This window comes from Ovis aries, chromosome 4 (assembly GCF_016772045.2).
Source record: "Ovis aries strain OAR_USU_Benz2616 breed Rambouillet chromosome 4, ARS-UI_Ramb_v3.0, whole genome shotgun sequence".
Classification (NCBI taxonomy): Eukaryota; Metazoa; Chordata; class Mammalia; order Artiodactyla; family Bovidae; genus Ovis; species Ovis aries.
The window spans coordinates 112,708,885-112,722,932 of NC_056057.1; the positions used below are offsets into that span (position 1 = coordinate 112,708,885).

The 14,048-nt window shown below is 44.6% G+C and overlaps 1 protein-coding gene across 1 annotated transcript in view; it reads left to right on the forward strand.

The window, feature by feature from the left end:
• Nucleotides 1-14,048, forward strand: part of CNTNAP2 (contactin associated protein 2) — a 2,342,027-nt gene that overhangs the window by 2,169,348 nt on the left and 158,631 nt on the right. The window contains exon 21 of the mRNA XM_042248972.2: nt 567-700. Within this exon, the coding sequence (XP_042104906.1) occupies nt 567-700 (134 nt within the window). The remainder of the gene's footprint in view (nt 1-566; nt 701-14,048) is intronic.

The window sequence follows — 14,048 nt, forward strand, 5'->3', positions numbered from 1 at the left end:
TGTTTGGACTGATGAGGTCTCTAACCTAGAATAAAATCATTTGCTCTGTTTTCTTGGTCTCAGTGAAGCCACCCAAAGTGCCATGTATTTATCTTTTGTAAATTATGTTTATTTTTAATACTCTGTGCTCATGATTCTTTTATATGGTGAATGTCACACTTTGCTGATGGCGTGAGACCATCCTGGCATCCTGCATTTATATTTTATTTTACAGGGCATTCTGTGGGGCCTGTCTCCATGGTCCTGTATTGTGTATATGTCCTCATCCTGCCTTCCCAGACACAACCCACACTTGGATCGTTTATACCATTCGCTGCTTCAGCTTGGAGAGGATGGTCACGGATGGCCCATAATTGGTAGACTGTCAACATGCGTGAGCCCGGTGCCGTGAACCTTTATGGAATAGTGCACCTCTGAGCTAGCGGCTCAGAATGCAGAATGGCAATCGTGTTGATGGACATCGAAGCTGTGTTTAATGGAAACAAGACCCCAGGGCTGGGAGTGTGATGTTGATATGAAATCCAGAGCAGAGAAATGACTGAGTCTCTTTCCTTTTCTCTATGCAGGAAGCCTCCAGATCCGGTACCACCTGGGTGGCACCCGGGAGCCCTATAACATTGACGTGGACCACCGGAGCATGGCCAACGGCCAGCCGCACAGCGTTAACATCACCCGTCGCGAGAGGACCATCACCCTCAAGGTACGCACGTGTCACTCATCTGTCATCTGTGATACTGTGTTGGGGTCTCTGCCCGCTGTCACGCTTGAGTGAGTGCTCCCTCGCTGAGTCGTGTCCAACTCTCTGCAACCCCAAGGACGGCAGCCCGCCAGGCTCCTCTGTCCATGGGATTCTCCAGGCAAGAATGCCAGAGTGGGTTGCCATTTCTCCCTTTGTCATACTTGGCTGTTGCTGTTGTTTGTTTTTTTTTGGGGGGGGGGGTTGGTTTTGGGTGGTTGGGGCAGGTAGAAGAGATGCATCTGATACATTCTTCTACAAACTGCTAACCAGTGAGGAAGAAAGATATACGGTTGGTACAGAAAAGACGATGGAGAAGAGGTTTCTTGGGAGAAGGTAGAATAAATGTTTGCTCCAAATATTCTTCGTAGCTCTTCCTGTGTATAGGCCTGCGCTTCTGTCAGCCTTCGGCTTTTATCCATTGCAGCATCTTTACCCTCACGATCTCAGATGTCTGAGGCTTATCACGTTTCCCAGCAAAGGTTATTTTGGTTTATCTGACCTACTTCCTGCACAACTCTAGTGCAGTGTGAATAACTGGGTTTTTTTTTTTCCTTCTGTAGATGCTTTGCCTTAAACATCTTCCGTACACATACCTTTCCCAGCATCTCAGACTCTGCTAGTGGGCTTTTTGTACACAAAGGGATAGTTTTATTATGACACTCAAATTTTATTTCAGGTTCATTGATTGTCCCTCCCCACACCTCCGCCCCCCCCCCCCACTACCACCACCACTGATTTTTACAATGAAGAAGCCAGCCTGGGAGACACCATGAATAAAACATGACAGGAGGTGGTCTCCCCGGGAACTGAGCCAAAGATCAAGGCTGGAACTGTCACTGCGTTCTCTAGAAGGAGTTTAAAATAGATATGTGTCAGGAAGAAGAACAGCAGGGGGACGCTGTTTTGTCAGCCGAGCAGAGTGCCTTTTGGCAGGAGCTCAGCAGCCTCTCTGACCTCATTCGGATTCGGCGGGTTGCCGTGGGAAGTTCAGGTTGCAAAGAATCAGCACAGGCCCCATCTCTTTTTGAGCCCTGGTGGATGTCAAATTCGTAACTCGATATGGAATTTACACTTGGCCTTTAGCAGGAAATGCTAGAGAGCATTTTCAGGAGAGGCCTTTCCTAGGAAAATGACAACGTACTGAAGCAGCTTATTGTGCAGTCAATCAGATGGAGTGTAAATAAGGTTCTCTCGTAGTGACGGACAGTCGCTGAGCCCAGCGCAGTGCTTGGCACACGAGAGGTGCTACAGATTACTTACAGAGTAAACCACCCCCATCCTTCACCACAAACTCAAGTCTGATTCAGAAGAGACAGCAAGTTCAGGATTAGTATGCTTTATACCATTATAGGATACGAATGGTTTTATACCATTCTACCAGCATTGTGTTTACTGGATTTTGATTAGACTCATTCACTTATTTTAAACTATTCCATCTGTCACCCCTCTCAAAGAAAGTGATTCTCTTGCCATTTCGCCATTGCAAAATAATATTACAAATTTTAAGAGCTCAGCAGTCAGCTTGAAGGACAGTGTCATGGAAGACAGCTGATTCCCCTGTGGAATTTTGCAAGAAAATGCCTTGTGTGTTGGGGCTGAGCCCTGTGGATTGAGGAACTTCAGCAAAGATGAGGGTGGGGTGAGTGGGAGAGGAGAGTCCAGGTGATAAGCTAAATAATTCCATTTCTGGTACAATTCCCCAAATGAGAGTCTGAAGCAAAGTAGGTCAAGAAGGCCTCCCTTCTGGCAAGTTGCACCAACTGGGAAATCTTTGGAACCAACCAGAAACTCTTGAAGAACAGATATCAGCTAAATCAGAGTTGCTATCTGCTGCAGTGAATCAGAGATTGCCCTGAAGAAGGGGAGAGGGATGGACTATTTTAAGGACTTGGAGCTTTTGAGGCAGGGAGAGGCCGAGAAGTCCAGACAACGCAGGAGACAGAGGCCTGCAGAGTCCAGGGCACTGAGGAGAGCCGGGGGAGGTAGGGTCTGCTTCTATTGCTCTGGGTTCTTCTGGTTGCAAATGACAGAAAACCAACTCAGAATTCATTTGTAGGGGAAATTCCTAGGGTAGGTTATAAAAAGACAGGAAAGGAGGAAAATCACAATTTTGAAACAGAATCCAGAAGACCTGGAGGATTCAAACAAAGACTAGGCCTCCAGTGAGCACTCTCCTCTCTCAGCTCTCTCTCTCTCCCTGCATCATCTCTGCTTGCCCACCTCCCTCTGACAACTGGATCAACTCTTCTCTGGAAGGCTCCGTCTTCCAGACGTCATGGGACCCAGACACTGAAGTCTTGGGCCCGTGTCTTCCCAGTTTTGCTGTCAGAAGGAAGGTCCTAGTATCTCGGTTCTCATTTTAAAACCCAGGGGAAGTCTCTGGTTGGCCGGGCTGGAGTCCCACACTCACGCTATCGTGGGGAGCGGGGAGCAGTGACTGATGGGCCGCAATCAGACCTCATGATCAGAGTGGGGAATCTGGGGGAGAGTCCTCCAAGGAATAGGACTAGAGCTCCAGGAAAAGGAAGACACGGATGAGGATGAAAAACACTGGCCACGCAACGCTCTGTGGTAAAGAAGACAGAAGCAGGAAGCATTCTAAAGGACATGGAACAGGGCTTCCCTGGTGGCTCAGTGGTAAAGAATCCGCCTGCCAAAGCAGGAGACACGGGTTCGACCCCTGATCCAGGAAGATCCCACGTGCCTCGAAGCAACTAAGCCCGTGAGCCACAACTATTTCACTTGTGCTCTAGAGCCGGGAGCTGCAACTACGGAAGCCCACGCACCCTGGAGCCCATGACCTGCAGCAAGAGAAGTGACTGCAACGAGAAGCCTGCTCACTGCAACCAGAGAGGGGCCCCTGGTCACTACAGCTAGAGGAGACGCCCGCACAGCACAGCCAACAAAAATCAACCTTTTGTTAAAAAAGAAAAAAGACATGGAGCAAATTCAGCCTCAGAAATTGTGCCCAGGGGGTTGGAAAGGCCTGCCCCCCCCCCAATTCTGTCACACAATGGAATGCAACTATCCTGAGATTTCTGGACATGTTTAGAAAGCCAGATGCCATCACCTGCTTGAATCCAGCTTGGACAGACTTCATGGTCTGGAGGGTCTTTCTCAGCCCGGATGGAAAGCAGAGGGAGACGCAATGGAGGAAGAAAGCACACGGCACCTCCTTTCAGACCAGCGGATCTGGTGGGCTCCCTGGGTCCACAGCCTGCTTTCTTTCAGGCAAGCAAGCCTGTTGAGTGTGGACATAACTCCAGGTGTACCTTTAGAACTCCAAAAACAACACTCTAATTTTTTTTTCCTGGGAACAATCTACAAATCCATCTTGAGAACTCCTACAACCTCAAGAAAGCATGGAGAACAATATAATGAAATGTTAATCTTGATCATTTCTGTGTAAAGGATTATAAATAGTTTCATTTCCTCTAGAGTTTTCTATATTTCCTCATTTCTTATTACAAATGTGTGCTTCATTTTTATAATTGAGCAAAAATGTAAAACACATATCCAGTTTGGTCCCTGGGTTGGGAAGATCCGCTGGAGAAGGGATAGGCTACCCACTCCCATATACTTGGGCTTCCCTTGTGGTTCAGCTGCTAAAGAATCTACCTGCAATGCGAGAAAGCTGGGTTCAATCCCTGGGTTGGGAAGATCCCCTGGAGAAGGGAAAGGCTACCTATTCCAGTATTTTGGCCTGGAGAATTCCATAAACTGTATAGTCCATGGGCTTGCAAAGAGTCAGACATGACTGAGTGACTTAAAAAAAAAAAAATGTATCCTCCACCTATTCTGATAACCCGCAGTTATAATAAAATATAATGAAAAATATACGTAAACAACTTTGAATTAAAATGTACTTCTAATCAAAGAACAAAAATAAGCCTAAGATGAATTTAAAGTGCTTTGGAATGACACCTTTGGAATTAAGGTGAAATTTTTTATGTTTCTACATATACAAACATCATATAATTTAGATGATGTTTATCAACATTTATAGTGTTTTTAAAAGCAGGTTGGCTTTCCTAGCTGGGTTTGGCTAAAGCTAACATTAAATTAATTTGCATTCCCTGAGCACACACTGTCTGAAATGGTGCTGAGCACTTGAGGGAAATTGACCTTGGATGAAACATTTGCTGCCAAAAAACAAAGTGCCCAATCTCCACATAGATAATGAAGAACTGATTCTCGGAGTTATCAGACAGCAACGTGAACCAGAGCCCGTGACAACCCTCAAGTGGCATCGTTTACAAAAACTCACAGTCGCACCACTGATAATAGCTAAAGGCTTAATGCCAGTCAGATGTAAAACAAACCCTGAGCAGGCAGAGAGCACCTGAACAAAACATTGTATCTGATGAGAATATGTGCCGATTAACGTGCATCTAAGAACTGAACGTTACGGGGAATGACTTCAAAGTCTCGTGCGCGAATCCTTTCTTCTTCCTTCCCTTCCTGCCTGCCATATCTGGCTTCTCCCTTCCTTCTTCATTCCTTCCTTTCATCCCAACCACATTGCACAGGATATCTAAGGTGATTTATAAGGAGTTCAGTTCAGTCATTCAGTTGTGTCCAACTCTTTATGACTCCATGGACTGCAGCACGCCAGGCCTCCCTGTCCGTCACCAACTCCAGAGCTTGTTCAAATTCATGTCCATCAAGTCAGTGATGCCATCCAACCGTCTCATCCTCTGTTGTCCCCTTCTCCCCTGCCTTCAATCTTTCCCAGCATCAGGGTTTTTTCCATTGAGTCAATTCTTCACATCAGGTGGTCAAATTATTGGAGTTTCAGCTTCAGCATTAGTCCTTCCAGTGAACACCCAGGACTGATCTCCTTTAGGACTGACTGGTTTGATCTTCTTGCAGTCCAAGGGACTCTCAAGAGTCTTCTCCAACACCACAGTTCAGAAGCATCAATTCTCAGCCTTCTTTATGGTCCAACTCTCACATCCATACATGATTACTGGAAAAACCATATTCTTTGACTAGATGGACCTTTGTCATCAAAGTAATGTCTCTGCTTTTTAAGATGCTGTCTCAGTCTGTCACAGCTTTCCTTCCAAGGAGCAAGTGTCTTTTATTTCATGGCTGCAGTCACCATCTGCAGTGATTTTGGAGCCCAAGAAAATAAAGCGTCTCACTGTTTCCACTGTTCCCCCATCTATTTGCCATGAAGTGATGGGACCGGATGCTATGGTCTTAGTTTCCTGAATATTCAGATTCAAGCCAGCTTTTTCACTCTCCTCTTTCACTTTCAAGAGGCTCTTCAGTTCCTCTTTGCTTTCTGCCATAAGGGTGGTGTCGAGATTATTGATATTTCTCCCCACAATCTTGATTCCAGCTTGTGCTTCATCCAGCATGGCATTTCTCATGATGTACTCTGCATATAAGTTAAATAAGCAGGTTGACAATATACGGCTTTGATGTACTCCTTTTCCTATTTGGAACCAGTCTGTTGTTCCATGTCCAGTTCTAACCATTGCTTCCGGACATGCACACAGATTTCTCAAGAGGCAGGTCAGGTGGTCTGGTATTCCCGCCTCTTTCAGAATTTTCCACAGTTTATTGTAATCCACACAGTCCAAGGCTTTGGCATAGTCAATAAAGCAGAAGTAGATGTTTTTCTGGAACTCTCTTGCTTTTTCTGTGATCCAGTGGATGTTGGCAATTTGATCTCTGGTTCCTCTGCCTTTTCTAAATCCAGCTTGAACATGTGGAAGTTCTTGGTTCACATACTGTTGAAGTTTGGAGAATTTTGAGCATTACTTCACTAGCGTGTGAGATGAGTGCAATTGTGGAGTAGTTTGAGCATTCTTTGGCATTGCCTTTCTTTGGGGTTGGAATGAAAACTGACCTTTCCAGTCCTGTGGCCACTGTGGAGTTTTCCAAATTTCCTGACATATTGAGTGCAGCACTTTACAGGGAGTACATACAGATAAAGAATCTGCCTGCAGTGCAGGAGACGCAGGAGATGTGGGCTCAGTTACTAGGTCGGGGAGATCCCCAGGGAGCAGAAAATGACCCCTAGATAGAGAAGCCTGGTGGGCTACAGTCCAAGGGTCAAAAAGAGGCAGACGTGACAGAGCCATTAAGCACAACAAGAACTAAATGAAATTGAGGATTAAAGTAAGTCACAAAAAGCAGGGCCCCAAGACAAGGAGGGAGCAGAATACAGCCACCCAGGTCAGGTCTTATCCACGTGTGTAAGTTTGGACTTCCGGTGGCCAGAAGTCCACAGCCCAGAAGAGCAAGATGTACCAGTTCTCGCAGAGACTTGAAGTTTTTCTTACTCTATCATCCTTTTCTTTTCTTGTCTACCATGGATTGTATTTACTGGCACAGCAAGCTGCCCATAGCACGGTTCACTTGGCAACATCACATGCATGATGGTAGCTCATGTTTACTGGTGATGACAGTGGTCCAGGCATTGTGTTAGCTCTTGACACACATTTACTCACTGAGTCTTCACAAGAGGACCATGAGGAATGTACCCATTTTACAGATGGGGAAACTGCCACTCCGAGTGTGCTGTAGATCCCCCAAAGTCAGGAAGCAGTGAGTGGCAAAAGCCTAGATGAGCGTAAGTCTACCACACCTTAAGGCTTCCACGTGCTCTTAACCGAATCATTTAATAGAGAAATGTCTAGGAGGGTGGCTGTAACATTTTGGAAGCGGATATCTCTGGCCAGTTAAAAATTGAGTGATGTTGTTCTCATTACTAAATACTTCAAAACTATGCAAAAGCACAGAGAATAATAAAACATACACCTACAGACCCACCATCCAGACATTGAAAATGTTGGCATTTTGCTACATTTCTTCAGATTTTTAACAAAACAGTGATAGCTGAAGGCCCTTCATCCCCTCTGTTATATAATGGGTCCCAAGAGACGTGGTGCACAGGGCCCTTCAGCAGTGTTTCTGCAACAAATGTGTTTTTCACAAACCTGCTTGATGTAGCATTTCCTTGGGAAAGTCAAGCATCACTTAAAAATGGATTTCAGCCCAAACAAGTCTGCAGTCAGGAAGGCAGAACAGGGTGATGGGAGATGAAGAGAACAAGGGCCCAGATGACATGGTTTTCTGATATCCTGGCCTAATCCCAGGGTAAAATCAGCTCAAAAAAAGAAAAATGAATTAACCACATCTTTGAGTGACTATCACATATGTGAGGGTTTCTTGAGGTTATACAATGGAGGGTTCAGGGCTGTGGTCTCTGGCACAGATATTTAGAGCCCATTTTCTCTAAAAATCAAATGAACAGATGGTAAAGTTGTATCATTTTGGCTTCCATCTAACTGGAGGGCCCTCCCGTCTTTTGCAAGAAGAAACTAACAGATTTACTACAAGTATAATAAGGACTTTCTTTTAAAAAAATAACTCTAAATCCTCAGAAACAAATGATGACCAGGCCCCCAGACTGTTATACCATGAGCAACATGACTTCAGTTGTTTTCTTCAGGGGTCTTCAAAACAAATATTCCTCCAAGTCACTGAATTCCATCTCTTCAGTATAATCAATTTCTTACCCGCTATTAATCATAACTTCAACAAAATTGTATAAAAACTGTTGTGTCGATTGCTAATTGAGTTGTATATTGAATATGAATCCTAAAAAATGGTCAGAATTTACCAACAGTAGCAGCACACAGTGGATTCTAAACTCCAGGGATCAAGAAAAAGACAGATACCAGGATAACACCAGTTGCTGTAACAACCCGAAAAAGTCAGTGGCTTAACCCAGTGAAAGTCTGCCTTATGTCAGATATATTTTTTAAAGAGGAGAGTCCTGTGGTCTGTAACCATGCTAGACAGGCTTTACTAGGGCTGTGAACTTCCAGATGTTCAAGCTGGTTTTAGAAAAGGCAGAGGAACCGGAGATCAAATTGCCAACATCCGCTGGATCATGTAAAAAGCAAGAGAGTTCCAGAAAAACATCTATTTCTGTTTTATTGACTATGCCAAAGCCTTTGACTGTGTGGATCACAATAAACTGTGGAAAATTCTTCAAGAGATGGGAATACCAGACCACCTAACCTGCCTCTTGAAAAACCTATATGCAGGTCAGGAGGCAACAGTTAGAACTGGACATGGAACAACAGACTGGTTCCAGATAGGAAGAGGAGTACGTCAAGGCTGTATATTGTCACCCTGCTTATTTAACTTCTATGCAGAGTACATCATGAGAAATGCTGGGCTGGAAGAAGCACAAGCTGGAATCAAGATTGCGGGGAGAAATATCAATAACCCCAGATATGCAGATGACACCATCCTTATGGCAGAAAGTGAAGAGGAACTCAAAAGCCTCTTGATGAAAGTGAAAGTGGAGAGTGAAAAAGTTGGCTTAAAGCTCAACATTCAGAAAATGAAGATCACGGCATCTGGTCCCATCACTTCACGGCAAATAGATAGGGAAACAGTGGAAACAATGTCAGACTTTATTTTCTTGGGCTCCAAAATCACTGCAGATGGTGACTGCAGCCATGAAATTAAAAGACGCTTACTCCTTGGAAGAAAAGTTATGACCAACCTAGATAGTATATTCAAAAGCAGAGACATTACTTTGCCAACAAAGGTCCGCATAGTCAAGGCTATGGTTTTTCCAGTGGTCATGTGTGGATGTGAGAGTTGGACTGTGAAGAAAGCTGAGCGCCAAAGAATTGATGCTTTTGAACTGTGGTGTTGGAGAAGACTCTTGAGAGTCCCTTGGACTGCAAGGAGATCCAACCGGTCCATTCTGAAGGAGATCAACCCTGGGATTTCTTTGGAAGAACTGATGCTAAAGCTGAAACTCCAGTACTTTGGCCACCTCATGTGAAGAGTTGACTCATTGGAAAAGACTCTGATGCTGGGAGGGATTGGAGACAGGAGGAGAAGGGGATGACAGAGGATGAGATGGCTGGATGACATCATTGACTCGATGGCCGTGAGTCTGAGTGAACTCCGGGAGATGGTGATGGACAGGGAGGCCTGGCGTGCTGCGATTCATGGGGTCGCAAAGAGTCGGGCACGACTGAGCGACTGAACTGAACTGAGGGCTTCCCTGGTAGCTCACATGGTAAAGAATCCATGCACAGTGCAGGAGACCCAGGTTCGATCCCTGGGTTGAGAAGATCCCCTGGAGAAGGAAATGGCAGCCCTCTCCACTATCCTTGCCTGGAGAATCTCCATGGACAGAGGAGCAGGACAGGCTACAGTCCATGGGGTCGAAAAGGGTCAGACATGACTGAGAGATTAAGCACAGGTACAGGGCTTCCTAGGTGGCGCTAGTGGTAAAGAACCCGCCTGCCAGGGCAGGAAATGTAAGAGACACGGGTTCAATCCCTGGGTCAGGAAAATCCCCTGGAGAAGGCGTGGCAACCCACTCCAGTATTCTTGCCTGGAGAATCCCATGGACAGACGAACCTGGTGGGCTACAGTCCACAGGGTTGCAAACAGTCACACAAGACTGAAGGGACTTGGCACGCATGCAGACACTCTGAGGACCCTCTGTGGCCGCCCTTGGCCGTGAACGACAATGATAATCATTCCTTGAAGCTGTGCGGCTTCCAGGGACCATTTCCTGCAGACGTCATTTGCTCGGAGGGTTGTTTTATACTCACAAGCCTCTGCAGACCAGACCAGTGGTTTCTTTGCCTATATAATTCCTTCAAAACCTGAGTTGGCTTCTAACCTATCCACTTCTGGTCAGTTTCTCATACCAGTTGCTAACCCTACATTCTTTCCTAGGCATGGCTCTTGGACCAACATAATTACTCACTTCCCCAGAACCATGCCTCTCTCTGAAGGCCGTGGCCATCGAAACAAAAGGCTTATGTGGGGGATAAAGACTTTTAATTTTAAATTCGCCCTCGTGGGGCTGAGTTAGTTTGCTGAGCTGGAAAATCTAACTGTGCCTTCATTGGTCAAAGCGTTTTGCAGTTTTATTTCTTATTCTCTGGTGTGAGGCTGTAAATTTTTGGACTTTTCTCTATCCCTCGCATTGATGTTTGGACACTGGTCAGTTTTTTCTGAACTCATCTCTTTCTTGACATGGGCAGCAAGAAGCAACCCATAACTGTGACCGTTCTGGCTCTTTCCAAGCACTTTCCCGAAACCCACAAGTCACAGGCTAAGTCTGTCTTCCAGGTTGAGTGAGATGACAGCTTCATAAGCATTTTATTGCATATCCTTATTGTCCATCTTTCTAGCCCCTAATATCCACACCACAGGATATGCTACAAATTTTAGGTTTCTGTTATGTCAGTACTCTGCTTTAAAGTGCTTACTCGTGTATTTGTTGGGGTTCTATTAACTACTGTAACAAAAGAAATTCATAGATTGTGATGATGGTTTCATGGGCATATACTTAACTCCAGACTCATCAAGTTGTATATGCTAACTGGGTTTGGCTTTTTGTGGGTCAAAATGATATAAAATAGATTTCCATGAAAATTGTTGGAGAAATTTTAGTGGCAGAAAAATGAGAAGTAATTCAATTATGGACTTAGAGGGGAGCCATATATGTTCATTAACATGAAACATTAATGGGGGCACCACTTTTTGGATGTGAAGAACTGTTCAGTTTTAAGATGTTTCAGGTAACTTCCTCAAGCCAGGAGAAGTTCTCTCTGTACTGGAAGGGCCTGAGTCATCATGTTATGTGATGCTCAATATATCCATATGTATCCTTGTTTGGGATGCTCAGCCTTATGCGTTGGGAGCCTCTGGTATTATTAGCCCACTAAAAGGATGGGAAGACAGAGATAGAGGACATCCAGGTGACCAATTAGATCCCAGTGCTGGCGACAGACAGACACCTATCTAGAACCCGTATAACCAGACCCCCCGACCCTCCCTGCCACAGGGGCTGGTAACCACTCACCCCATTACCTCTTTGTTGCTTTCGAGAGCCATCAAGAGTCCCATGCTCACCCCTGTCAGCTTGCCTTATAAACTTTTGAAAAATTTTAAGAGTTTTAAATAAAAGTAAATCATTTGGGGGAGTTAGTGTTTGAAGTCAATTAGGCTCATGGTGGGAGATGGTGAGTAGCACATTTGTGTGATAAACTCTTTGGACCAGTGTTGTGCCTAAAGACAGGAAGGTGCAGAGAACAACCCAGGAGGTGATAAGACAGCCTCCCACGTGGCTCAGAGGACGCCACCTGCAGCTGGGAGGTGAAACGTGCATGTGGGAGCTCCAGGAAGAGAGGTTGATAGAGCAAGCTGTTTAGAAACTGCTGGGGGACTTCTGTGGTGGTCCAGTGGTTAAGACTTCATCTTCGAATGCAGGGAGCTCAGGTTCAATCCCTGGTTGAGGCACTAAGATCCCACATGCCTCACAGCCAAAAGAGCCAAAACATAAGACAGAGGTAATATTGTAACAAATTCAATAAGGACTTAATTAAAAAAAAAGGTCCACATCAAAAAAAAAAATCTTTAAGAAATTGCTGGATCTGCTTATAAAGATGATTTGGTTTAAGTAGCTTTTCTCATGAATATTAATAAAGATGCCAGGAATTCCTCCCCAACCTATCACAGGAGAAGCCTATTAAGGCAATAGTAATAACACTGATAGTGTTAGTCGTAGTTGTAAAGACAGTTAACATTTCTTGAGTGTACCAGTCTCTGTCTTCATGTTTTACAGGCTGCGCTTGATGTAAATCAGGTTCCTATGAGATAATTCCCATTATTCCCATTTTATAGACGATGAAACAGAGACGTGGAAAGGTCAGCAAGGGGTCGAGTTGAGGTCCAAACCTAGATCTGCCTGATTCCCACGCCCAGACTCTAAACACTCTAATTTAACTAGTGATGAAACTGACCGTGGGTTAGGTGGCCTGGTCACAGACAATAGAGGACCCTTCCTCAAATATATTCACCTGCTTTGGAAAACTGACTCAGCACAGTTTCTACAAAGTGTTGCTAGGGGACAAATGAAAGGTGTAGACAAGTTCATACAACCTGACCTCAGTGTTTTAAAAAAAAACTAATGACATGGAACCTTTAAAACAAAGCATCAGTAGTGTGTGTGCCAAACAAGATACAAAATATGTAGCCTACTGCAATTTATGAAAAGGTATAGTCATTTTTTGAAACACCAAATTATATGAGAGTCTTCTTAGAAAAAGATAATGTACTATTATCTTTTAAAAAAACATATTTTTTAAAAGAAAAGCCTATTGAGATTTGCTGGATGTCAAAATCACTTAGAATCACTTTTCTAAGTGAAATAGAAGTAAGTGGCCCTACTTTCAGGCCTGTGTTTCTGCCACCTAGAAAGTTCCCCATCAGTTCTTCAGGAAGCGTGGACATAACCTCTAGTACTTTCGTTTGAGCATCCTTCTTTCCTGTGCTAGTGTGGAGCCTGGCCTGAAATTAGATGCCAAAACTCAGATGAATTATTTAGAAACATGTCTTTATTACCCTCAAACTTTCTGCCAATAAAGAACAATATTAAAAAAGCGTATTGCTGTAAACACAACTGAAAAATTTTAATATCAGAGGTTGTTCAAGTCTTTATGAAAGAAAACAACGCTGTTGGGATGCATTAAATCTTTTCAGGGATGTCAGAACAAATAAAGAAAGTTGACCTCACTAGTCTAAGGCCCTGCTCTGAAATTACCCTGTCTGTAACTTCTTCCCTTTGGCTAATTTAGTGTTTCTCCACTTGGATGATGAGCTCACCGCCTAGGTTGTGCACTCAAAGTGGGTTTGACAGGAGGGAGGAGGTCGTAGGAATAGTGATGAGCCCTTTGGTGTCTCCAATCCTTCCCTCCCGGTGCTCTCGCTGACCCACGCACGGGCTCTCTGTTGGGGTTCTAGGCAAGTGTATTCCTGCTTCGCTTTCTGCTTTCATGGAAGACTGACTCAGATGTTTGATTCTGTGGAGGACATCGGTCAATGTTTTATTCATTTCTCATATCGCTGTTGTTGCTTTTTACTTGCTGAGCTGTGTTTGTCTCTTTTGCCCATGGACTGCAGCCCATCAGGCTCCCCTGTGCATGAGATTTCCCAGGCAAGAACACTGGAGTAGGTTGCCATTTTCTTCTCCAGGGCATTTTCCCAACCACGGGATCAAACCCGCATCTCCTGCTTGGCAGGCATATTCTTTACCCCTGAGCCACCAGGAGAGCTCTTTCACATCATTACACTGGTTTAATTCTATAGAAGATACCTGGGAAGGGAAGAGACAGGGATGTCTGTTAGAAACTGGCCCATCAGTTTGGTCTGTATCAGAGTTTATTCTGTTTTGTTTTCAATACTTCCACGTGTCCAGATAAACCTATTCACAAGCAAGACACACATCAAAAACCTCATGACC